A 26184-nucleotide genomic window follows, 5' to 3' on the forward strand; every position below is an offset into this window, starting at 1 on the left:
TGATCAACCAAGGACTCATTGACAGTTTCTTTCAGCAAAGAAATACAAGACAGTAGAACAGCCATGTTAACTATCCTGCATATACATACATACAAACTTTCTCCTGCTTTCCCTTCTCTTTTCCCATATCCCAGTTACCCTTTACCTTTGAGTGCTTTCCTATCAGTTCACAATGTCTATCATATCACCTAGTTTAAATTAACTCTTTCAGGTTTTACACTAGTGAAGCAATGCGGTCCCCATGCACCTCTTGAACCACTCCTGATTCATGTCTTCTGATCTCTCAATTTTTGTGATACCTACACTGGCCATCACTGGGTTAAAAATAATGCATTACTTGTTTATCAACTTTCATATACCGTGAAGAAAATTGAAGTATATATTCATATTCACTTGATGTGCAGGGAAAACTGAAAGGTAAACTAACAAGGATGAAAACAAGATAGATTAGTTAACAAGGATGATAACAGGATAGATTAGTTACTATGTATCTGTTTTTTTTTTTTAAATGAAACTACAGAAATGCATCACCTAATCAGACAGTGGTATGTCATTTAGTACTTTAACAGCAAGGATTTTTAAAATTAAATGAATTTTAATTTAATTTCATGTGTTGAAGTATGTTAGAAAACATCTCAAAATGTCCGTGGACTTATTAAAGTCACATAGAGGGTACTCATCCTTTGCCTACGGCAAGTACGATTCTTATATTAAAGCATCACAAGTCACAGATGAACTGTGCTGTTCCAACCTCTGCCGCGTGTAGCCCTTTGAGGTTTCGCACATAGCAACCCATCATCCACATTTTCTTTCCTTTTCTCCAGTGCACCCTGGAGCCACCTGTGTTGTTTCTGATGGTGCGTCTAGCCTGTTTAGTATGCTCCGAGAATCTTGTGCTGACTGTAAGGATTATTTTTCAATATCCGCTTCACGTTTTTGTTTTCTTCCCATCTATTGAGCCCCTGCTATTTGTCAGGTACTGTATGGGGGCCGTATCTGTGAGAGTGCAGGTAATTGCCTTCTTTAACCATGCTACTACCCACTTCCTCTCCACTGCTCCCCCCAGCCTCCAGCCTTAGAGCAGTCAAGGAGCAGTATCTGCCCTTCAGGTAACCTCAGGGTCCTGGGATGCAGCTCAGGAAACAAGCAGTGTGTGTTCCCTGTATGTCTGTGCCGCAGCCCCCCACCCGCCAGTCTGGGCGGAGTCTGAGGGAACCCAGGGAGACCGACCAATTAAGAAAAAACAGGAAGAGAGCCTTGCAACTGTTAGCCGCGCCATAGGGACCTGCTCAGAGTGAGCAACCCTGAAACCTTCAAAGAGGCCATGGAGCTTGTGACTGAATATCTCAGCTAGAAAAGGAGGAAGCAGAAGACAGAGCCGTAAGTTCGGAGGCGGGGAGAGGCAGGTGTGTACATCATGGAAAAAAGTGAGGGTTTCCCAGGGTGGACGCCCCAGGCCTCCCCTCATATCCATCCATACCTGGTTTTCAGTCATTCTGCCTTTCCTCAGGCAAGTCTGTTCCTCAGACGTGTAGTCCGTGGGAGAAGAAAATGATGTGTGCTGTGTGGGCCCAGGCAGGCTTTGGCAACAGGAGAGAGAGGGGCTGGCAAGACGCGTGCCAATCTCTTACGGGGGGTCTGGGAAAGCACAATAATTTGAGAGACAGATGTGATGTTTGGGAAGCCGATTTCTCTGCCCTTGGAATTTGACAATCAGGTAACATTGTCACAGTACTGACTTACACATGTCCTCGTGGACAGAGGCCACTTACCTTCAACCTGTATGATGTGTGCTGCTGCCCTTGGGTCTAGACTGAAAGGAGGGTCTGGCCCACCCAGCTGCTTCTTCTACCCCTCATTAGGGCCAGTTGGGGGTCAGAGTGCCGAGCCAGGGAGCTGCTTGGAGAAGCAGGGAAGGGTCCTGGGCAAGGTTTGGCTCTGGAGTGAGACTTATTTTCTGTCCCAGCCCCTTTCTAACTGTTTGATCTGGGCAAATTTGTTAGCGTCTCTAAGCCTCGTTTTTCTACTGTGCATATGGAAACAATAACAGCACCATCTTCACAGAATTCCTATGTGGATTAAATGAGATACAGAACATGAAGAACATGAAGCATTGCCTGGTACAAAGTAAATTCCTCGAAGAATGTTAGCAAGTATTATTGCTTGTTGTTTAAATCTGCTCTTTTATTGTATCTGTAATAATCTGTGACCTTTGTGGCCTAAGTGCCTGGTACAGCACCTGGTAAAAGACCAAATTGAGACTGGGAAAAATTTAAACCAGCTACACTATACATAGCCTCCCTCCATCCACTTAATTAAGAATTATTTATGTACAGTAAACTACATCCACTTATAAAGTATGTGACTCAGTAAGTTTTGGTAATATGGGCCCTGAGGTCATCACCATAGCTGAGATTTAAACTTTTCCATTATGCCCCAAAATTCCTTGTACATTTTGCAGTTTATATCTCTTCCGTCCACCACCCCAGGATCCACTTCTGTTTTCTGTCGCCGCAGATGAGATTTCATTTTATATGAATGGAATCCTACAGAATCCAGTGTGCCTGGCTGCTTTCACTCAGCAAAATGATTTTGAGATCCATCCATGTTGAGTATATCTGCAGTTCCTTACTCTTTATTGCTTAGTAGTACTCCGTCATATGGCAGTACCAATTTTGTTTATCCATTTACCACATGATGAAGATTTGAGTTCTTTCCTGCTTTTAGCCATTGTGAATAAAGCTTCTGTGAATGTTCATGTGCCGATCTTTGTGTGCCAAGGAGTGGAATGGTTGGGTCATATAGCAGGTATTTGTTTAACAGGAAAGAAACTGCAAGCAGTTGCCCAAAGTGGTTGTTTCATTTTACATTCCTGTTAGCAGAGTGTGGGAGCTCCACTTCACCTGTTTGGGAACGCTTGGTATTGTCAGACTCTCACGTTTTGGCCATCCTTACTCAGGGGTATCTCACTGAGATTTTAATTGATGTTTTCCTGCTGACTAATGATGTTAGATCGTGCTTTCTTTAGAGGTGTGTCCAAATCTTCTGCCCATTTTGAGATTAGGTTAATTCTTATTGTGATAGGAGGGTTGTGAGAATATATTCTGAGTACTATAATATAGTTTTGAATTAGATTTTGGTATCTGGGTCTTTTTTTTTTTTTGGTACCAGAAACGCAGGGCCTCATGCTTGCCAGGCAGGTGCTGTGCCACTGAGCTGTATCTCTGGCCCTGGGTCTTGTATTCTTAACCTGAATATAAACACTTTTAAAAAAAAAGTATTTGCTCCTGTCTTAGTACTCAATGCCTATTATAGCAGTTGTGTTCTTGGTCTGTTACATAGGTTGAAAAATCCCTTGTCCAAAGTGCTTGAGACTGGGATTGTTTCAGACGGTGGATTTTTTCAGATTTTGGAATATTTCCAGGGGCTCCACTGATAAAAAAGTATCCCTAATCCAAATATTTTTGAGCACCATATTAACTCTAAAAAGTATTTTGAAACTTGGAGTTGCATTTCTGGTTTTGGATTTTTGAATTAGGAAAGCTCAACCTGTACATATTAATATTAAAATTGAATTCAAAATAGTAACTGATATGAGCTCAAAAGAAGTGCTAAGTCCACTGTAAAAGTTTCATATAAGAGTGTTACATTTAGAAGCTAGAATTTCTTTGGGGTCTTGCCTGATTAAAAAAAAAGTTTTCAATTCTATGAAGAAGAATGCTATAATTATGTAGATATTTTTTGTATCAAGTATGCTCTTAAAGCTACATCGCATATTCTCTATTAAGTGAAGAAATAGATATGTGCAGAATTATTTTTTTAGTCTTTAAATGCAACAGGGAACCACTGACCTGCTTTTAAAATGTTGCCCAGAATAATTAAAGGTTGGATGGCCCCCTCATTTAAAAACTCGGAAGCTAACGTCCCCCAACTCTGCCATCCTTCATTCCCGTGCTACCACATTTGTCAGTTTTGTTGTTTCCACTTTGGTTCTTGACTTCTCTAAGCCCCTCAGGAGAAATGGCCTCAAGTTGAATTTAGAGACCAGGTAGGAGCTTCGTGGTGTCGGAGGTTTACCTGAAAGGCGAAATCTCCGAAGCACCTTGTTAATCTGTGTTATCTGCGAGGGTGGAGATGCTTGGCTTTCAGTCTGTCTTCCCAGCTAAAACCCAGTTTCTTAACTATGTATATATTTCAGAGTCCAAAAATACATTTTGCAGTTGCCCTAGGCTTACTAAGTAGATTTTGCAAGTGTAACTCACTTTTTCATTTATTCATATGATTACCGAAACCTTTAGGCCAAGTTTCAAGGGAATTAACTGCTCCCCAGGCAGTGGACGATGATTTTCTGTGTTCTGGTTGGAACTGAGCAGGCCGCAGCTACCGGAGGACTAGTGGAGAGCTGACTGTTGTTTCGCTTTAATGTAGGATGTTCCATGAAAGGAAGCCAAATACTATTAGACAGGACATCCTGTGATTCCCTTAGTTTATTGTAGCCAAGTATGGGGTTTATTTTTTCTTTTTTCTTTTTTCTTTTTTTTTTTTTTGTAATAAGATGATCGCCTGGTTCCTTTCCTATTCACTAGGGAACTCAAACTGTTAATATCCATTCGGCTTTTAGACTGCAGCAAACAACTAAACCCTCAGATAATCACCTGAAGACTCACAGGTGGGGAAGCAAATCCATGTCTTTTTATGTGCGTTGAGGATACACGTTAAAAGTGACCATCGGTTCTGCTGTCTTAGATAATACTTATCCGAAAAGGAGGAAGTGATCACACTGTAAATTCTTAGAATTAAACATGGTAGAAATCTAGAATCAGAATATTGTGGAATACCTACACAGTTAAATATGATGCAAGCATTACATGTGAAGATGAAAATTATTTGCATATTAACCACACAAGCTGATTTTATACAAATATATATATCTATAAAATGAGAAAAAAATATATATTCATAGGTTGTTAGGGCTTCCATAACAAATGACCACAAACTGAGTGGCTTAAAACGGTCATGCTAGTGGAGGCCAGAAGTCTGAAGTCACGGTGTTGGTGGTACCACGCTCCCTCTGAAGGCTCTAAGGCAGAACCCTACCCGTCTTTTGCTGATCCCTGTGTTCCCCACGTATCCCCCATGTATTCCCTAGCTTGTACTTCGTTACTCCAGTCTGTACGCTCTGTTACCATAGAGCCTTCTTTAGCTTTGTGTTTACTGCATGGCCTTCTTCTAAGGACGCAGTCACTGGACTTCAGGCCTACCTTAATCCAATATGACCAACTACATCTTCAGAGACCCTGTTCCCACATAAGGTCAAATTCTGAGGTTTCTGTTGACGTGAATGGGGGTAGGGCACTCTCTGTATAGATATATGTATGCATGTATATATGTGAACTCATTTTTAAAGTGTGTATGTGAAAAATAGACATAATGGTACTCTTCCACACACAAAAGAAGTTTAGAAAGATAAAAATACAAGGGTTATAATTGAGTGATAGAATAATGGTGTCTTGGTTACTTTTCTCTCGTTGCTGGGACAAAATATCTGACACCCAAAATTAAGGAAGGAAAGGTTTATTTCGCTTGCAGTTTGTGGAGGTTTCAGTCCGAACTTGGCAGATTACAAGGCAGAGTGGCACATGGCAGAGAGCTACAGCTCAGGGTGACAGAACACAGCAAAGCAACAAGCACACACCAGGGCGGAATGGGGGAGGAATGGCCTCAAGCACCCTTTTCCTCTCCCTTACATATGCAAACTATCCACCCCAGGGCGGGTGTAGCTTTCAAACCCATAATCAAACTCCAAAAGCCTGCCCCATAGGCCGCATGAGGCTTTTGGGGGACACCCAAACACAAACCATAACATTTCATGTAACTTTTTCTCTATTTTCTGTAGGAAAAGCATACAGGTTTTGTTACGGTTTGTGTCTGGCTGTCCCCTCAAAGCCTCATACAGTGTACGTGGGGGTTTTCCAGAGGTGGCTGGATCTGGAGTGTGTGATACTGGGATTGAGGGTGTGTGATTACTAAATCAGTCCACTGATTGGTTTGGCACCGCCCTAATCCCCAGGAGCCTAGATAGAGTATCAAAGGAGCAGAAAGCAGCTGCTAAGGTCTCTTGCTTGCTTTGCTACCTTCTGCCTGCCGTGAACTATTTCTCCTCGTGACGTCTGTCTGCCATGCTGCCCTGCCTTGGAGCCAGCCAATTATGGGCTGAAACATCTACAAACTATGAGCCAAAATAAACCTTTTCTCCTTTACCTTTAGGTATTGGGTATTTTGTCTCAACAAGGAGAAAATAGCTAACACAGGTTTCTAAAATAAAAATCTGTATTTTAAAGTGAAAAGGTAGCACTGTAACTATGTGGCCCAAGTTGTCATCGATTTAGTGGTGATCCTCCTGCCTCAGCCTCCTGAGTGATGGGATTACAAACTTGTACCACCACACCACACAACTTTGACATTTGGGGGGTCAGGGTCTCACTTTGTAGTCTGAATTTAGGGCAATCCTCCTGCCTCAGCCTCCTGACTGCTGAGACTTGAGATGTGTTCCACTATGCCCAGCTTGACATCTTTTTAAAAATAGTTAAGGTTTTTTTGTACCAAGATCCTACCTTGTAGCTATTGTCTTTGCCTTGTCAAACTGTTACGAGATATTTTAATCCTGATTTTAAATAATCCTTTCTAATATATCATTTATATAATGAGTCAGTTGATTGTTTTATGGTATTAAATGTTTATTATGTTTAATATGTAAATTATAACAAAAACTGAAGCTGACATAATGTTGAGTGAAATTGCTATTGAGTCAACCACCATAGTATCAGGTCTTTGGTTTAAATTTGGAAAGCAAAAAAAAAAAATTATGACTATTACTCAATTGTTGAATTCAACCCTAATTTTTCAAACATGTTTTAAAGTCTCTAAGTCAGATTAATCCTAGGAACCTAGAAACTAGACAGGGCGACAGGATGGGGGCAGGTTCCCAAATTTATGAATTTCATCTGTTCACATTGGCTCAAGTGCTGAGTAACTTATAACACACATATGTACTGTAGAACCGACTCCATCCATTCACGCTGTTTATTCTTTAGACATTTTTATCTGCAGTAACATCTCTAATTATGTAGTAAAATAGTTTATAACGTCTTCCCATAACTAATTTCCTTTTTCTTAATTGTCTCTGCCTGTTAACCCATTGCTCTGTCTTTAGCAATCCCAGTCTTAATAAAACATACCAGGTCCACTAGAGACCACTGTCTCCCACATGTTACGGCACTCCCATCTACCAAATCCTATCCTTTGCTCCCATAAGTCCTTACGTCTTAGGACTGCAGAGCCTCAAGAAAGGCTGCGAGCTCCAATTTCTTACCTCCGCTCCAAACCAGTGTCTTACCACGCGTCTGCCCCTCCATTATTTTTGGTACCTGACCAGTTTGAACGTGGCATAATCCTTACCCACTTTTTATCCTGGTGCTCAGTGTGCTGAGTCACTTTCCCATTGTACAGTAAGAATCACCTGCAACTTAAAGGAGGAGAGGTTTATTTTGGCTCTTGTTTCAGTCCAGACCGAAACTCCGTGGCCCAAGGGTATAGGGGAAGAAAGCTGCTCTTGTCTAGGCAGCCAGAATTCAGAGAAGGTGGGAACCTCGGAGGAGAGTGCAGCCTTCCAGGTCATGCCCCTAAGGACCTACCTTCAACCAGGCTCCACCTCCTAGCTAGCACAGCCAGCTACTGAGCTCAAAGTCAATGGGTCAGTCCACTGCTGAGTATACTGTCCCTAAGATCCAGTCACCTTCCACACACATGGCAGTGTTGGGGGATATTATAAGCTTAAACCATATGCCTCAGTGTCTGCACTTCCCATTGAGAACTGCAATGCTAGTATAAAGATTAGTGTTGCCATTGACTTGTAACAAGGCAGTAGAGAGGAAGGCAGAGTACTGCAAGTCCAGAGACAGACAGACAGACAGACACAGTTAGACAGGGACAGACCTGATGTTTGTCAGGGGCTGCTAGATACTTCTGATGGAAAAATCTATGAGTTTCTTCATTCCAGCAAATAAATGGTAAATGCGTTTATTGATTAAACCAAGAATAAAACTCTTTTCACTCCAACGTACAAGACAGTATCTGGATGCCTAAATAAGAGTACAAGAAAACTAGTAATAGGGAAGGAAGAAGAATGAACTCTGATCCAGGAGGTGGAAATGTAGGAGGTTATGGGAAAATCTCTTGCTCAGATGAGAGAATTATTTCCTCTGGGAAAGGATGATGTCCCAGGAACTGGTAATAACGTACTGCTCCTACTTTTGATAGTATTTCCCCACAGCTACACCAGCTGAACTTTAATAATCTTGGTTCAGCTATGACATTGAATAGAATTTCCGTGTACTGTTCCTCAGAATGTACAGGAGAGATCCCATATTGTTCATAATTTATAGGGTGTTTTCTAGCATTGAAGAATGGATTTGTTGTAGAAGCTGACCAGTACCTTGCCAACTAAATGTAAGATTGAAAAGTTGCGCTGTTTCCCCATTTGAAATTTTCAATTTTGATTGTGTATCAGAGCCTGCTTTGGAAAGAACTGAGATTAGACGGGCACAGTAGGGCTGAGGAGATATGGAGTCAAATTTACTGGAATATTTTTTAACACTGATCTGCCCTTTCCTCATCTTGTTAATAGGCTTTATTTTATTGGTGCTTTTATTTTCATTTCCATTTCAAATTTAAAATTTATTTTACCATGATTTAAATACAGACCTGTAGGTAGGCACCAGTCTCTGAAGAGTGAGATACCATAGATAACATAGATTTTTCTAAACATACAGTCATGATACAGACCTGACGTATTTTTTTGTTTGTTTTGAAAAAGTTATAAGCAGTGATGTCTCTGTCCATGTGGACTATTGCACCACATAAAGCAAGTTGACAGACTTGGGTCCAAAGTATGTAGTAACTAGAAATGTGAAATGTGGTGATTCCTGAAAGATTAGTATGGCTTATATGTTACAGCTGGTCAGTTTTCCAGCCAAAACCCATTCCCAGCAATAAACTGAGTAGTCACCCAGATCTCTACATTTCAGGCTTTTTTTTTTTTTTTTTCTCACAGAAACTTACGTTAAAGAAACCATCTTAGTTGAAATGTAAAATGAAGCCTTGGTAGAATTTTTAATAAAAATGGTTTTATTAAATTCACCCTTATGCCCTCAGTGGAGTTCTTTTCTTTCCACTTATTCTCATAGGGTGGGGGCTGGGGGATGTGCAAGTGCACAAGGGATTTGGTTGAGAGCTAGAATCCTAGAATCAGACCCAGGCCCAAATCTCAACTCTGCCGCTTAATATTTGTGATGGGGCAAGTCACTAACCCTCTTGGAGTCTGTGCCTTTGAGTACATCATGGCATAAAAATAGCTGTTAATGGCATTGTTGTTTAGACAAAGTAAAAAAAATGTATGTGACCTGTTTACTGGTTACTGGGCATGCGGAAATTTTTCAGTAAATGCTAGTTACGATAGTATATCATCTAATCTAGTCCCTTTGCTTTACCAGTTAAGAGAAAAGGAGATGCTAGCGAGTTAGGCGCATGTGTCCAAGCTTACCCATCGGGTTAATGGGAGAGGTCTGGCACTAGAAGGTACTCCTAGATCAGAGCTTTCGTAAAGCTGCAGAATTACTAGTGTGCTTTTCATATCTACATAGCACATTACTCGAGTTTTCCCCTAAATGTAGAAGAGTCTTAATCCACTCAACCCTAATTGATCCCTCTCAGCTAGCTCACAAAGCGCTGTGGGCAGGTGTTGACAATTGCATCTATCCTGACTTTCTCCTCCCCACAAACCACCCCCATGCTCATGCAGCACTGATGCCCAGTTGTGTGCACCCATCAACGTGCCAGACACTGGCCTAGGCCCAGGAGAGAATTTTATTTTTGTATTAGTAAGTAAAATGTCTTCTATAAAGTACCTGCTTGCGTAGAGCTTGCCTTGGGGGTGGGCAGGAGATGGCGGATGGGCAATAAACAGGACGATCACAGACAGAGCTCATTTCAGAGAGGAAAGGACAGCACAGTGCACATAACTGGAGGAGGCCACTTCAGAGGGTGGGCAGGGAGGCCTTGCTGAGGAATTGACAGCCACACTGAAGCCTGGAGTGCAGTCAGTGGTGCGGAGAGCTAGAAAGAGACTCTTGCTATGCATCAGTCCTGGAGCCCCAGTTATCCCTGTGGAGTGACCCTGAAACTGCATCCTCCACTTGTTTCTAGTTATGAGAAGGTGTAGAAGATGCAGATGCCAAAGGTGATGTGTACCTGAGAAGGAGCCAGCACCACCAGGAGCACAGAAGAGCTCAGAACTTGGAGTGGGGAACACTCCCACCAAACAGGTCCACCACGGGGCTTTGTCCATTCAGTTGCCACTCTCTCTCCTGCTGTGTTCGGGAAGAGTAAAATCACTTCATGCAGTGTGTTAACAACTGGGCCCTGTCTGTGGTACCACTGGCACCCGTGTCCTGAAAGGTGGAGCAGGGGCCGTGGTTGGAGGGCAGCTGGAAGCCTGCCTGGAAATGACTTGGGATCCTGAGAGCAGAGGTCCGAGGAGGAGGGAACAAGGCCAAGCAGAGCTGGGAAAGCAACCCGGAGGCATATGGTCGAGAGGAGCAGAGGTGCTGGGAGCCAAGAGCGCTGGGCGGGGTACTCAGCAGAAGTTGGTGCCCTGAGGAGACCAGCCAAGCCTTGTGGCATGGGAACGAGCTCCGGGTCATTGGAATTATTTTCAGAACACAAACGAAACCACCCACTGCTCAAAACAGATGGACATTTAGGCAAATACAATCAGCTGCATTTCTGACCATATGAAGAAGTTTATGCCCTGTGTGTGTGTGTGTGTATGTGTGTGTGTACTGCCTTAGCCTTCTACTCTGTCATTATCTGCAGTTTCATTCATATCTTTGGACATTATGAGTGCCACAAAGAACTTTTTTAGAATTCCAGAACTTTCTCATTTCTTGGATTAGAACCAAGTTTCCAATTCAAGGCCATAGCTGTTGACTGAATTCTAAGTTAAAAATCACAACAACAGAAATGCACCTATGTATGCTGCCTTGAAAGTTTTATTCTTTTTCCTTTAGTTGTTGTATAGCCAAGCTAGGTATTCAAGGAGCAACCTAAAGAAGGTATGCTTGATAAAATAAATGCACACGATGAGAATGCCAAAATGGGGGAAAGGTTTTTTTGGGTTTTTTGGGGTTTTTTTTGTTTTTTTCCTGTACAGGGAATCGAACTCACGACCTCGCCCTTGCCAGGCAGGCACTGTGCCGCTGAGCCAAATCTCCAGCCCAGGGGGAAAGTTTTGAAGATTACTTATGGAGTCTCTTTTTGTACACAGTTGAAGGAATCTAGATATTTTAATCATATTCTAATTTTTTAAAAAGAATTATTGAATACTTGGTGATATGGCAAGAAAGAGCTTACTGCATCTGTTTTTTAAAGTAGTAATTAATGATAAGATAAACAGAAACTCTTAAAAAAAAGAACATTATTTTTCTATTCTTTGTCACCAGCAGGCTGCAGGATTAGTGGGAGCTAGTAGTTCTGATTATCGGACTACATGAAACTGTGTCCACATTAAAAGCACTCACCGTAAGCAGCAAATGATAGCAGAGTGCACATTGATATTGTAATGGTGGACAGCCTAGAACGTTCTGGAATAGAACAGGCAGGTCAGCCCTGTGACTGAACTCAGGTTTGTCTGATGTTTCTCAGAGCGGTTTAGTATGAAAGTTTCATTGGTTATCTTCACTATTGGAATTGCAAATGCCTAATTGTGAGAAAAAGCACATTTCAGGGGCTGTGGTTTCATAAAACGTGTGTGCTCTATCCCTGTGGGCAGTGTCCTAGCGTTTCTCTGTGGTCCTTGTGTGATGTGCTCACTGTGCTCGGACCTCGGCCACCCCACAGGCCCTGCGGGAGGAGTTAGTCTTGCATTGTCTGCCTGGTTACATCCCAGAGCCACGGAAACCTGTAAAACTAAAATGGATGCACATCTATCCTTGGGCATGTGCATGTTTTATTACTTACAGACACAATATAATCCATTAAATTCCCAGCCCTAGAATCCATGTGTACATCTGTTAGCCCACTGGTTAGGTGGAAGCTTTAATACCTGATTTTAAATGAAATTCTCTGGTATCTGTAATCTCTGTCCAGGGAGAGTTCATCTCATCAAGGTTTGTCTTTCTGTGATACCCTCTTGAACTCTTGTCTTCTCTTCATCCTCATCTCTGTCTTCCAACAGACTTTCTCCCTGCCTCCACCTTTAGGTCACAGATAAAGAGAAAGCGATGAATTGAGAATGATCTGGTGATAGCCTTTCCTTGGTGCGATGTTTAAATCTACCCTTCGCGGTATTGAGTTTAGAGAATGAATTATGCACAGCTGAAAAGCAGAGAAGTTTCTGGTTCAGGGGACACATTTACACTGTCACTCCCTCCGGATGCCCAGTTCATTATTAGGGATGGCCACAGAAGACTTGACATCAGCCTTTTGTTATGGGCAGCCTGGAAGGAGGCACCAGGCAAACATCTCTGTTGTTCCAAGGCTTTTCAGAGGAGAACTCACACAGCTCAGAGGGGCTGAATCTCTTCGTTCTCCCTCAGAAAATAGATACAAAGCAGAATTATTCTCTGAGAGCAACTCTTGCAGTTTTTTCCTTTGGTTCTGTGTTTCATTTCCATTAGAGTAAAAAGGCGTGTTTATAAGTGCATTGAAGTAATGCACCTCCCCTTACCTGGTTTGCAGAACAGGCTAACCTTGGCAACCCTAAAAACTTTGACTAAAGAGCACAGCGTGGCCTTGACAAGATAGGAGTCCAGTGCTCGGGAAGGAAAGCATTCTCTTCCATCACAGGTGTTTTGCCCCCCGGGCATGTGTGGAGATGTGATACACGCTACTATTTTTGAGACACTTAGGGAGAGTTATGAACACCTGGTCAGCCTCACAGGGCTTCGAGTGAAGTGCTGGAATCTTTAAAACAGTATTTAAGAAACCGTGGATTATAGATTATTATTGGGGCCTCACAAATCATATGCCCAAACTCAAATTTCTCCAGTGCAAGAAACATAACATTTCTTTGTATCTCTTTTCCAGTCTGCTTTTTGTTTCATTTATGTGAAACTGAGTGAAAATGCATTGCATGTATTTATCTTAGATTGTTGGTGGTGGATGATTTTCCCTAGTGATGGCAGAACATGCTGAAAATAGAGCTCATCATGCAAGAGAAGACAGTCACAAACATGAGTATTGTCAGTGCAAAATTTGTGAATGGAATATATTGGCAGGGAGTGGATAGAATTTTCATAATTTTTTATATTGAACATGAAGTTTCAAATTGAATATGGAATCCTTGAGGGAGTGACATAAAGAAGCTAAAAGTCCAAAATGTCTCTTAAAGGTTCAGCCTCTCAGTGGGTTTAGGGTAAATCTAAGCCAAAGGGGGCCTCCAAGAGCCTCTAAGAGCGGCAGACAGGAGTCAACTACTTGTGGGGGGCTGTTCTTCTACAGATGGTCATGTCTAAACTTGGGAAGCCTGGCACACTCAGACTTTAGTTGTTAAAAAAAATCAAAATCAAAATAGGTTCCACATGCCCAATTCCCAAAATTAATTTCTCAAGTCCTTTGCTTTATATCCACACACCCGAAACAGGACCAGAGCTAGAGTTCTAGGACCCCTGGCCTGTCATGCCCTGCTAGGGAGAAAAAAAAAACCCAAAACAAAAACTGCTAACACCAAGTTGTCCAAAAGGTATGGTCAAGGAAAATGCAAAGGGAGAAAAGGAGGAAAGCAGCCCCTTTTCCTGAAGTCTGGCTATGATAGTTAGTGTGGGGGCAGGGTGCAGAGACAAAATGTATTACATAAGAAATGATTTCAGTGAACACACCTAATGCTAGCTATGACATTTCACATATTTTTCTAATTTTGTAGAGACACTCCTCTGCGATGATTCACAAAGCTTGCCAAACTTTTTCTTGGACAAATTTGTACCATACTTTGTAACTGAGTTTGGGGCCTGTGACTAGTAAGGCAATAGAATTCATAGTTTGGTTTCCACAGTTTAGGGCTTGCCCATCTTTTATCCAGGCTTTGCTCAGTAGGCTAATTCAAGTCCCATTGACTCACAGAAAATTCCATTTGTTTTAGTAAGGAGAAATGCAGTGTCTAATTTGTATGGTTCAAAAATTGCTGCAAAGCATAAACTTGCTGTGCCTCTCCGCACAGTGCCACTCCTGGATCTCGAATACAAGACAGAACTAAGCAGAAACAGTAACATGTCGGTCCTCTGCCTAAGTCTGTCCTTTTCCTGAAGTCGTGTATCAGTAGCCACTATCCTCAGACGGACCAATATTGGGACTTCCCTTTACTAGAGATATAAAGAGATTTCTCTCTGTCTCTGTCTCTGTCTCCGTCTGTCTGTCTGTCTCTCTGTGTTTTCCTGTTTGCAAAAAAAGAAAAGAAAATTCATTGTCATCTTCCTAGAAAAACATTCCAACAGCCACAAAAACAATGTATAAGTATATTGTGGGTTTTAGTTTATTTTCAAGTAGGAGCAATGGATGAAAGTTCATTTTATGAGAAAATTTTAATGCAAAATTAAAATATAGTGATGTAGGGACTGAAATGCTAATACTGTATCCTGTATTTGTCTAGTTTCTGTGATGTTATTCTTACTGAATCTTAAATTCATAATGACCTAGTTAAGAATCTGGGGTGGGGGGGCCAGTGGGCAGTGCTTTGCCTTTCATGGCAAATGCGTATATCGCAAAAGCCACATGGCTGGTCAGCAGAGAATATTCTGTTGTTTTCATGTAAAAGACATAGTAAAGATACAACCTTGAAAACAGTTTCCACACAGTGCATTGGTTCTTTGTATTCAGTATGACCTTACCTTTTAAAACCATTTATTTTTCTTAATTTTTTGGAAACGAATAAATTAATATTTGACATGGTTTTATACCTTCAGTATGATATTCATGGGCTTATAAGTTCTTCTCAGGGACAAAGAGTTCTGCCTTGAAATTTGTGTCTGCCAATTAACAGGCAACACTTAACATCTGTGTTTGTAAATGAAGTTTTTTTTTTTCTTTTTTGAGACAAAGTCTCACTATGTAGTCCAGGCTGGCCTTGAATTCACTATGTGGCCTAGGCTGGCCTGGAACTCATGGTGATCCTCCTGCCTCAGCCTCTCAAGTGCTGGGATTACAGGTGTGCATCACCGTGCCAGCTTTGTAAATGAAGAATGTAATTCCAGCCCTGCTTTCCTCACAGAAGAGGGAACATGGACTCACTTTGTCTGTAGTATGGTGTAAAACTTCCTGTGTTTTCTGTAGAACATTTCTGTACACTCAGCAGGGACAGATGCTTCTACCTTTATATTGTCAGTAGATTGAGACCCAAGACAGTAATAATGAAATCTCATGATTTTGAAGTGTGTCTAGGGAAGGGATAGGACTGTTTAATATTCTCTCACCTGGATTTAATAGTTGAAAATATATAATTTTCTCCTGTGAATTTTTGGGTTCCCTGATAATTTTGGTTTGAATATATTGAAATCACACTTGTAGCAAAAAAGGGAGCTGAAGGGATTGAGAAGAAAAATGGCGGGTGGTGGGGCAAGAATAAAGTTCTTTTTCCACTTTGGCAAGCAGGCGACATCCTAGAGGTTCAGAAGGGCGCTTCTTAGAAGGAGATGTTGTCGGGCCTCAGCGCTGTCACCTATACAATCCAAAGGCCTGGCACATTGGAAAGACGGCCACAGGGTCGAATGAATTTAGAAGCACCTCAGTGAAATTGGGAGAAGGTAGATTATAAGAATAGTCCCATCAGCATGGGTGGTAAATGGAAATATTATTGATCCCATTGCTAATTTGAGGTAATTTAAAGTCCATTTAAAAATTAACACAGTCATGGCGAACCTTTTAGAGCTTTCGAAGATACACACAGCCCGCTGTGGCACCGACGCGGTAGGTTGGCCACCACTGAGTGTTGTCAGTGTTTTACTTAAGAAAACCTTTAAAAGAATTCCTAATTTTCACTGGCTTACCCTTACTCTTGTTCTGTCCACTGATCTCGTTTCCCCTCAAGTCCTTTAGCACATGGTTGCTCCTGCTACAGGGCTTCTGGAACTGCAAGTGTGTTAGTTGGGCAGCTTTATGGCAGAGGTGAGAGTGACGAATCTAGTGAGTAATAACCAGCTAATTAACTGGAATTTCTCAAAGCCCAAATCTACCACTGTTTTCATGGAACTCTTGGAAGACACATAGCACCTTTCCTTGCCTTTGTGTGCTGAATGTTTAGATTATGAAAGGACAGTTGTCCCCAGGTGACTGTTATCATGAAGCCCAGGAGGAAAGTGATTCATCAACAGACTGCAGCCACTAACTTCTTCCTCGTTTTCATGGATTTTTTAAAAGATGCCATAACTTTTCTGCCTGTCCTTTTGTTGTCTATCTTCCTCTTATGTAACCACAAAATATTTTTACCTACTGATGTAAGGACTATCTTCCCAAAACACCAATCTGTTTTGTGTTTAGTTTTTTTATTTTAAATCAATCTGGAGCAAAAATGTTCATCTTTATTGGGTTTAATGCCAGCTAGCATAATTCTGGGCCTTCCTGCCTTACCCTCCATCCATATAGTACCTGGAAATGTAAAGGCTTTTCATTACTGCATGAAGAAGAAGCCATTAGGAATAAAGCACACTGCCAAGAGTTATGCAAAAATTACATGAGTCAAAAATATTTTAAATTTTGAATTATCCTTAGGAGGGGCTGGGGATTTAGCTCAGTGGCACAGCGCCTGCCTGGCAAGCGCAAAGTCGTGAGTTCAATTCCCAGTACCGGAAAAAAAGCCAAAAAAAAAAAAAAATTATTTATCCTTAGGTTTTATATACTATATACAGATGGTAGAAATTGGATTTTTAAAGCAAATAATTTAACACATGATAGATGTTATCATAGCCCCCCCCCAAGACAGCTCTTAAAAATGGTGTAGAAAAGCAGTACTCAAGGTCAGTGCCAAAAGATTTTTCAGATCTTCAAAAGAGAATTTATAAATAAGGCTGTTTCTGAGATGAGTGGATGGATATTTGTTTTTATATTTATTTCTACGCATAATCTTCATTTAGCATTTTGAAGTAGAGAACAAATTTCTATCACTTTAATGAGAGTAAATAATTCAAGCACAACTGTTTCGTAAACCTGTAAGCTATAGATTTTGCTCTCCTGTCTGCTCATGTTGGAACATACTACTTTTGTATCTCTTTTGTTTGCCATTGAAAGGAATGAGAAGCCCTTGGACAAATGACTGCTTCTAATTCTGAGGCAGGAAAGGTACAAGTTGAGCCTGGAACGGCTCATACCAGAAAGCAAGGACATTACCAAAGACTGCCAGCAGTCAGAAGAACTCAAAAGACATCAGCTCTTTCAAGCTTGTATCAAATACATAAACTGTGATGGACTGAAACACATCAAATATGTTTTATATAAATAAACATTTGATTTGATATGTTTCATATAGTTAAACATATCAAATATTTCAATCTATGAGTTCATAATTATACAGTACAGTACTTCAAAAATTTTTAAAAACCCATCGGCCATATTTGGACAGTATTAGAGACCGCATCATTTTGAGGACTTGTAAATGAAGTGAATCAGGCATCTCTTCTGCCTTTCTTATATGAGTTGAACCTCAGGATACCTAAGAGGGAACTTTCTCATTGTAGAATTATTCCAGCTAATAAATCGAGAGTGAATAGTAGAGTATCACTTTGAAGTTTCTAATGAAACATTGCATTTAGGCAAGTATCAGTAGCTAACAATACGTCAGAAAGAGCCAACCAGACATTATGTGCCCCTTGATGGAAATTCAAACACTGTATGAATGAGTCCCCCCTTCCAATTGGTACTAGAGTCAGATCAAGCCCCTAGATCAAATTACACTTCAAGAAGACTCCAAAAGACAAGAGGGTAGCATTAACCACACCAATGGGATATGATGCACAAAATCCAGAATTAGGGGCTGGGGATTTAGCTCAGCTGCAAAAGCACCTGCCTGGCAAGCGCAAGGTCGTGAGTTGGGTTCCCAGTACCGGAGAGAAACCAAAAAAACAAAAACAAAATCCAGAATTAGAAACTGCCAATCAACCTAGTGTCTTCAACAACGCTAAAAAAAATTACAAGGAAAGACTAGAGGTTAAGAAAGATATAGATAGTAGAAATCTAAGAACTTACCAAATCATCACAGTGTATGAAAGTTATTTGAATCCATATCCAAACAAACAAAATTGTAAGATATTACAATACTTATATGATCATCTTTTGGTGTGATGATACTATTATGTTTCAGTACTTTTTTAAATGGCCTTATGTTTTAGAGACACACACTAAAATATTTATAATGAAATGATGTGATGCTTGGTATTTACTCCATATAAACTGGCTTACAGGGCTGAGTAGGATTGGCAGAGCGGAGTTTTCAGTATAAATGACACAAGATTGATCAAGTATTGACAACTGTTAAAGCCAAGAGGTAACAATCACTGGTCATTATATTTTTCTCTTTCCTTTTGCATATATTGAAAATTTCCAAAATAAAAGTTTATACATACCTATGCGTATGCACTCTATGAATTTAATAAAGCTGTAAAGTTTCACCCAGGTTTAAATGTTAAAAAGAATCCTTTATCACTACATATCTATTAGAATGGCAAACTTAATATAAGACACTAACACTTGGAAGTATGTGTAATGAAGTACTGTGATTATGAAGTCATGTGTAAAACTAAAATTATATTCTGGTGTACTGCTGTAGGTCTGGTAACTTCATAATATCACACATAAGCCTAAGATCAAAAGTGAGACCCAAAACCATGTTATAAATTAGGAATTTCAGGACCTAAAGAACTATGGTCTGTTTGGGGGTGATGCAAAAGATGCTGCATGAAAAGCTTGTGAAATGCAATTATGATCGGCACATATGTGGAATACAGTGAGAAAACGGTAAGCCAAGAAAAGGCTGAGGCAGGGGGACTTTTATATCCCGTAAGCTCTGCCAGGATCCTCTCTGTGATGATCTCCTTTAGAGTCACATTAATTTGTTTTCATGTGGGTAAATATATTTTTGTTTGCTTATTCCTAGTTGGGGAATGGCAGTCAACGTGTATTCTACCTCGATAACCCAGGAGACTATGAGCAGACATGACATCATTGCATGGGTTAATGACATAGTATCTTTAAACTACACAAAAGTGGAACAGCTTTGTTCAGGTAAGAGATCATCTTTTAAGTATTTCCCTGATATGTTTACTGACTTGAAGAATGTAATTTTATGAACCATACATGATGTGTTTTGGGTAGGAAAAACGTGTATCAGGTTTGACATACAATTAAAGGAGAAAATTCAGGTATAGCTAAAGAACAGATGGGAGAAAAAGGCCTGAACATGTAATAGCATCAAGCCGTCCTGACAAGTATTGTGAATTGCCTCTGGCCTGCTCTCTGTAATTCCTCCTCTTTCATGCTGTCTCCTAGCCTCTTCTCCCTCGCCCCATTTGCCCCCACATTTACTGCTTGCAACGTAGAGTCATCTTGTGGCACCCTCAGGGCCCCGCATTGTCCCTCCCCCAGGATCAGATGCTGTCTTCTGTGGTTGCTGCTTTCCATCTTCACAGTTCCGTCTTGCACATCACTCCCCGCTGTGCCTCAGCCCCACAAAACCCTCCTTGTTCCCTGAAGACTGCTTCCCGTGGACATCCCATAGATTTTTTTCACACTCCCTTGGTTTAGAAGGTCTTTCTCCTTCTTCATGTTGGTGTAGTCCTGTCTGTGCTTTGAAATGCAGCTCACCTGCCAACCTCTCCGGGAAGTGTTCCTCAGCTTCCCAGGCTGCCAGATTCCTGCTGTTCCCAAAGCCCGCCCTCCCCTCAGGGTGACCGGCACCATGCTGTGCTGTAATGTCTGGTTCCTGTTTCCCCAAAGGTAATGAGAGTTCTTGAGAATAGGCTCAGATTTTATTTTTTGTTAAATACCTAGATGGCACTATTACTTGATACTAAGTAGATCTGCAAAGACTGCATGTTGAGTTAAACTTTTTTTAAAAAAAACCTTCGATTTCAATAATAAAGTAGGGACATATATAAAGTAAAGTAATTCATTCAGGTATTTATCAAGGAAATAAATAGTCCTCCTTTGGAAAAGAAAAGTATTTTCTTCTTGTAAACGAACAATTAAGAAATTTCTTTTCTACTTCTGGCTCTAACTTGACAATATTATGAGAAAGTAGAAAACATGACTGAAATGTGTTTGTGGGTAAATCCATGAGAGATACTAGATACCAAAGAGTCGTCACTTTCAGCTGAAGCATGGGTGTTGGACATTTTGCTATCTTTTCCAGCAAGTCATGTGTAAAAACAGTTTCATGCCATGAAGTCAGAATTTGACATGCTCTGGTGGTCACTGTCAGATCATGTATGCGTCCAGCACCCACCAGTTTAAGTGTTCTCCCTTCGTTAGATCTAGGTTTGGTCAGAATACATTAGAGGATGAACATTCACTGCTAGTGACATGTCTTCCTTCACGAACCTTTTTCCTGTGAGGAAGTCATTGTGATTGGCTAGGCGTTGCCTTCCCCACCTCTCTGTGCCTAGGAATCAAACATGAAGTCCTGTGACTTACGTCAGGAGAGGTAGTAACTGACTAGTTTTTTTTTTTGGCCTTCAATACAAGTTAGAGAAAAGTAGACTAGGACTACGATGTACCAGATATATATATTGTTGGCCTACTGAAGTAGCCCTGAGTTACTTTCAGAAACAGCTCTTACTGTATTTTACTCAACTCCATTCACTCAGATATTATTGTGTTGTTTTTGCTGTGCATTCTGGTGCTCTCTAATACTTTCTTTGTCTTTGGTGGGGAAAAACCTCTGTATTAGCAACCCTTTGGTTAATAGCACATACCACTGGGTATTGAAATTACCCATTCTCCACAGTGCACAGTGTTCCTTCAGAAACGCACATTTGAGGGATGAACAAAAAGCCTTTGCAACTACTAGGAGGCAAAGACAAAAATTTAAATCTTACCCACAGTGTGTGTGTGTAAGCGGAGGTAAGGGGAATGAGGTTGGTTATCAAGAAAAACAGAAATAAGGAAGGAAATAAGGAAAAGAGTTCTAGAGAACATTTCTACTTTGGCCTTAAATGTTTAAAGAATCCCTGAGGAGCCTCCCATACAGTATACTTAAACAATTTTTGGTTGCAAATAAAATGAGAGCAAATTAGAATTTTTTAAGGTGTAGTAGCAAATGTTTATGAGCAATATGTGTGTGTGTGTGTGTATATGTAATCTTTGCAGATCTCTAAAATTTCCCACAAGGCAAATTCAATAAAATTTTAAGCAGCATTTGTGAAGGATTCTTGTATTGCTATCTTAAAGCATCGAAGTACATTTGACACCCGTTTGCAGCTACATTGCTGCTGTCAAATGTGGCTTGATCAGAATATGTAGACAGCATTTTCATCACTATTGGACAGGCATAATTTCCATTAGGGTAACTTCTGGCAACCTAAGGTTACAAGGTTGGTTTAGAAGAATAAGTTCGATTTAAAGGTTCCTTTCTGCCCTGAAACATGTTTCTTGCTGGAAAATAAGCTTGTTAATCTCCATATTAGAGTGGTCATTTAGTTTAGGCAGTAGTTGCCTGTATACCAAATATAAGAATTTTTCAAAGTTTTTTAAAGGGAAGATGGTGAAGTATAAACTGTGGAGTTTATACGAAAAATGCTTGGGGACCCTTGCCCTTCTCAGTCAGTACCTTTGGGAGCACAGCTTCAAAATTGCATTTTTAAAAGCAGTTTACTACTTTTGTCTGTAGCCTCGAGCTTGCAGGTCATTTTTGAGAAACCCCAAACCTCTAAAAGTGAAGGTAAATTATCCAAAAATCTGCCTGGCACCATTGCCCTATTCATAATTTAATCTGCAACTTTTATTTTCAGCTAGGACATTTAGCAGGAGGAAGCTAGCTTCTTAATTATTTATGAATTTATTTATTTATGCCCTTCATTGTTCTAGAAGACACTTAAAGCAGCTAGGACAGTGCTATTAGGATAAGAACACATCCAAATGTTGTTGACCTATGTGATTTAGCCTCACATTTATGAAGAGTCAAATTTGGGAGGGGATATTTTTCTTCAGTGTTTATTTACTTCTAGTGTACCATGTAGGGTTCTATTTTAGTAGCATGCTCTGGAAAAACGTGCACAAAATACTTCTACAAATCGAAATTGATGGTTTTTTTCCCTTGTTCAACATCTTTTCTTACTCTGCTTTATGAAAACTTACGTTCCTGTCTTGGTCATGCCATTTTTGCATTCTTCCCCTATTATTTCCCCTTTCTCTTCTTTTTTTAAATTTCCAGCTAAGAGATCTCCTTCTAGCTCGATATTCAAACTAACATCAGTTTTTCTTTAGCTCATAAAGAGCTGAAAATAGTACTTCACATTGAAGTTACATTTTCCCCAGAATTTTCAGTCCCTTTGTAGTATATCTTTTATTTTTATATAAGCATTAAAAAGCTTTTTTTAAAGGGAAGATGGTGTAAGAAGGTAGAACATTTGGGAACCCATTGTAGTAAATTGCAAAACAGTGAAAATGACTCATTCTTAACTCCTGTTATTTTATCCCACGATGTAACCTTATGAGCTTTTTCTTTCAGCAGTAAATCTGGGTCACTAGCTTATGTTCACACTTTGCATTTATTACTTGTGAAAAACAACTTTTAAACTTCATGTACAAAAAATGGCTGTGTAGATGGAGTGTGAGCTATCAACGGTGTATAGATAGCAATTACAGTTGCCTATAATACTGTGGTGATATGGTGCTTGCCTACCTTTGTTTTGAAACTGAATCATTGTCTAAAAGATGGATGATAGAAAACAGGGAGGTAGGCTTTTGCGATGGAAAGGAGATCTAGGGATAGTGGGTGTGGAGGGAAAGCAAGGGGAGGGTAAGCCAGAAGGATTAAGAAGTGATGTGTATATGTGCCAATGCCCCAGGATGAATGTATTCATATGTAAAATTTTTGAGAAAAAAAAAAAAACATCAAAAATGAAACAACCATTGGATTTTCCATTGTGGAATGGGGGTGGTGGTGAACCATGTGTAATATCAGATCTGTTTGGTTTTGAAGTATTTTATGTTTTGGTTCAGGGATGTTGTGTTTTTGCCTGAGTACTACTAGCTCAAACCTCTCTACTAGATGATTTATGAGGTGGTATAGAGAGTGAGTGGGCACCCTAAGAAAACCTTTAGCAATTCGAGATCTCTTATTAGAGATAATTTTTTTAAAAACGGTGGGTTGTAAGGAAAGGAAGAGCAAAAGCAACAGGAGTTGAGTCTGACAGGAGCGAGGAGGAGCACCCTTTCCTCTTCCTTGCCCTCTCCCCTGCCCTGACATACCAAGCCTCTTTGAAACGCAGTTCCTGCCTCCATTTCTCTGTGCCCAGTTCCCTTCCCTAAGGCCGAATCTGAGCAGCAAAGCTCAGCAGCCCAGTCTGCCCTTCTGTGTCTATGCGCCTTCCCTCCTCCTTCCCACTGCCTCACAGGACAAGACAGCAGCAGACCACCGCTTCGTCTGTACAGTAGAGTCGCTGCCCCTCGGGGCTGTCACCGTGCTCTCGGGGGCTGTTATTTTCCCAAGCATTTGAGTGTTTCAGTAAAATGTCATTTGAATTAAACCATTTTTTGATGAAAAATTTAGGTATTTTTCTCTATTGACTTGAAAAAAGTAGAAAGACAAGGAGGATTTGATTCAGTTTCAATCTCTACTTCTCCAGACTGGTTCAAGCTTTACCTTGGACCAAGTTTCTGGTGTTGATACTGCAGTAGCATTTACAGGTCTAGGTATGTGATAGCTCTGTAGACTAGGATTAAGGGTGTGCTCTGGGGTTAACATAAGTGTGGCCGTCAGACCCGACGCGGGGTCCTGTGCGATTTGTCCTGACGGCAGTTGTTTCGGAGCCCAGCACAGTGTTCTTCATGACCATTTTTGGCTGCAGATCTGTGCCTGTTAAATAGGTTGATCCCCACCTAGCATGGTGTCCCCTGTGCTTCCGCTCCTCTGTCCTCGGAGACCTCTGTCAGGAGGACAGGTTAGTGATGAAATGAGCTCAGAGGCTAAATTTAGTAGGGTTGCTTTTATCAGCCCTCCGCTATTAAATGGAAAACAAGTAAGGATGTCCCGGCAGTGTCTGCAAGCCCAGGAGGTTACTTAGCTTTGTAAGATTACCAACTGATATTTTCTGTAAGAAAGCTAAGCCATCTCAGATTGTGTTACTATTATTAGAGAGGTAATTGTACTACAATGGGATATTATTTATATTAGGAGGTATTGCTCAGAAGGTTTTTGTTTTTGCTGACAATTTTCTTCCCTAGCTAATGGTAGGATCAGTTTGCTCCGTCTCAGCATTCCAGTTTCCTGGAGAAGAAGGAACAAACTGAGCTGGGTAAGGGCAGGGAGGGTCCAGCCTCGCGTTCAGTTGCTGGGGGCGGGGGCGGAGTTACTCAGGTGTCTCCACTGGAGCAGGGGCTGAAAGGGAGTTTGGTTTTTGAGCAGAAAATGTTTAGACAAAAGGGCTTTTTATTTTTCCTTCTAAATTTGTTTATTTGCCTCTATCTTGGCACTTTGCTGCTGAAAATAAAGATAAATTGGTGTTTTGTTTAACTGCCTTTTGTAATGCTGAACACCATGGGGGGGTGCGTTCACTTTCCTTTACCAAGCTGTCTGTACCTTTTGGATTTTACACATATGGATGATGCATCTTTGAAAGCAGTCAGCCACATCTCTGCCTATCGTTACTGTCTTCAGTTCTGATAATCAGAGTCACTTAACAAATGTGTTTTCAGCCCTACTTTGGGCTGGTTTCTGGGGACAGGGTGATAAGGTCATTGTCCTTGAGGCTCTCAGACAGCTCAGTACAGCAGAGTCCTGTCCTACAAAAGACTAGCGATCGAACTGTGGCAAGTCTGGTTTTGGGAGAGCTTGGAGCATACAAAGCAGGAAGTAAGGGAAGAGGGGCAGCAACAAGGGAGTCGGTGGAAAAGACATTCATTCAGATTCTTTGGGAGTGGCCAGGTGCTCCTGGGCAGCAGAATGCCGCAGACAGGGAGACCCCTGAGAATTGCTGCCCTCCATCTGGACAGCTAGCTTGTTGCAGAATGTGTGAGGGCTTTAGGTTTTTTTTCTTCTACTGACAGACTCCCAAGCTAGGGTGGCCTCTGTCTTGAGATATGGGGACTCTAGGCAGTAACTAAGGCAATAATTAAGTGCTTTCTTAGGTCCTGCTCTAGATACGTGAAGCACATTGTCTTCCCTAAGAGAAGGTTTTTCTGATGATCTCATCAGAGGAGTATGTGAAAATTGGTCTTACTCTACTCATTTGAAGCAACTATGCATACGTGCATGACATTCTCAGGAAACCATAGAACTGTTAACATTGTCAGGAGGAATGCAGCAGATATGTTTAAATTCCATGAAGCCAAATGATAACTGCTTTGGTCTCTAATTGGACAGCTGTCACGTGACTACATTAGCATTTTTTAACAGGACTAGACCTGTAGATCCATCTTTATATCCTTTGCTTTCAAATTTCCTTTTAGGGTAATGATAAACACCAAACTGAGGGAAATTTTTTTTTCCAAAAGGGGCTAGGGAAATAAAACAGGCTAGGAGAAATAGATCACCTGGAATGTAGTTGTTTTATTGAAGGCTACATAGTGTATGTACTCAATGAAAATTCAAGGAGTATGTAATCACAATGAAGAGAAGCTCGTTAATAGGAACAAAGCAAATAGGTGTTATATAATTAGAAAATTAAACTAATGGTTGCCTTTGTGAATTCCTAATAAGATCACAAAAAATAATTTTAAGAAGTTGTGAAAAAAACCAGTATCCTTCCTTAAATCCAACAATTTCATCTCTTACAATATCCCTTTATCTGGGAAATTCCCAGAGGTCATAACTGAGTACAGTCTTCAAGGTTCTTACTCAGTATATTTTATTGCTAATTCACAAACTGCTAAATGTACTATACTAAGTGCTGAATTTTACCTACCCCTCAATAGTGGATGGATGCAGTT

The 26184-nt window shown here is 40.8% G+C and overlaps 1 protein-coding gene across 4 annotated transcripts in view; it reads left to right on the forward strand.

The window, feature by feature from the left end:
* Mapre2 (microtubule-associated protein, RP/EB family, member 2) overlaps positions 1–26184 on the forward strand; it is a 158691-nt gene that overhangs the window by 77889 nt on the left and 54618 nt on the right. For 3 of the 4 annotated variants that reach the window (XM_005372794.2, XM_005372792.2, XM_005372791.1), the window contains one exon: positions 19193–19320. The exons of the other annotated variant lie outside the window; for it this stretch is intronic. In XM_005372794.2, coding sequence (XP_005372851.1) covers positions 19200–19320 — 121 coding nt within the window. In that variant the 5' untranslated portion in view covers positions 19193–19199. The remainder of the gene's footprint in view (positions 1–19192; positions 19321–26184) is intronic. 4 annotated transcript variants of the gene reach the window in all.

This window comes from Chinchilla lanigera, unplaced genomic scaffold (genome assembly GCF_000276665.1).
Source record: "Chinchilla lanigera isolate Chin_1 unplaced genomic scaffold, ChiLan1.0 scaffold00001, whole genome shotgun sequence".
Taxonomy (NCBI): domain Eukaryota; kingdom Metazoa; phylum Chordata; class Mammalia; order Rodentia; family Chinchillidae; genus Chinchilla; species Chinchilla lanigera.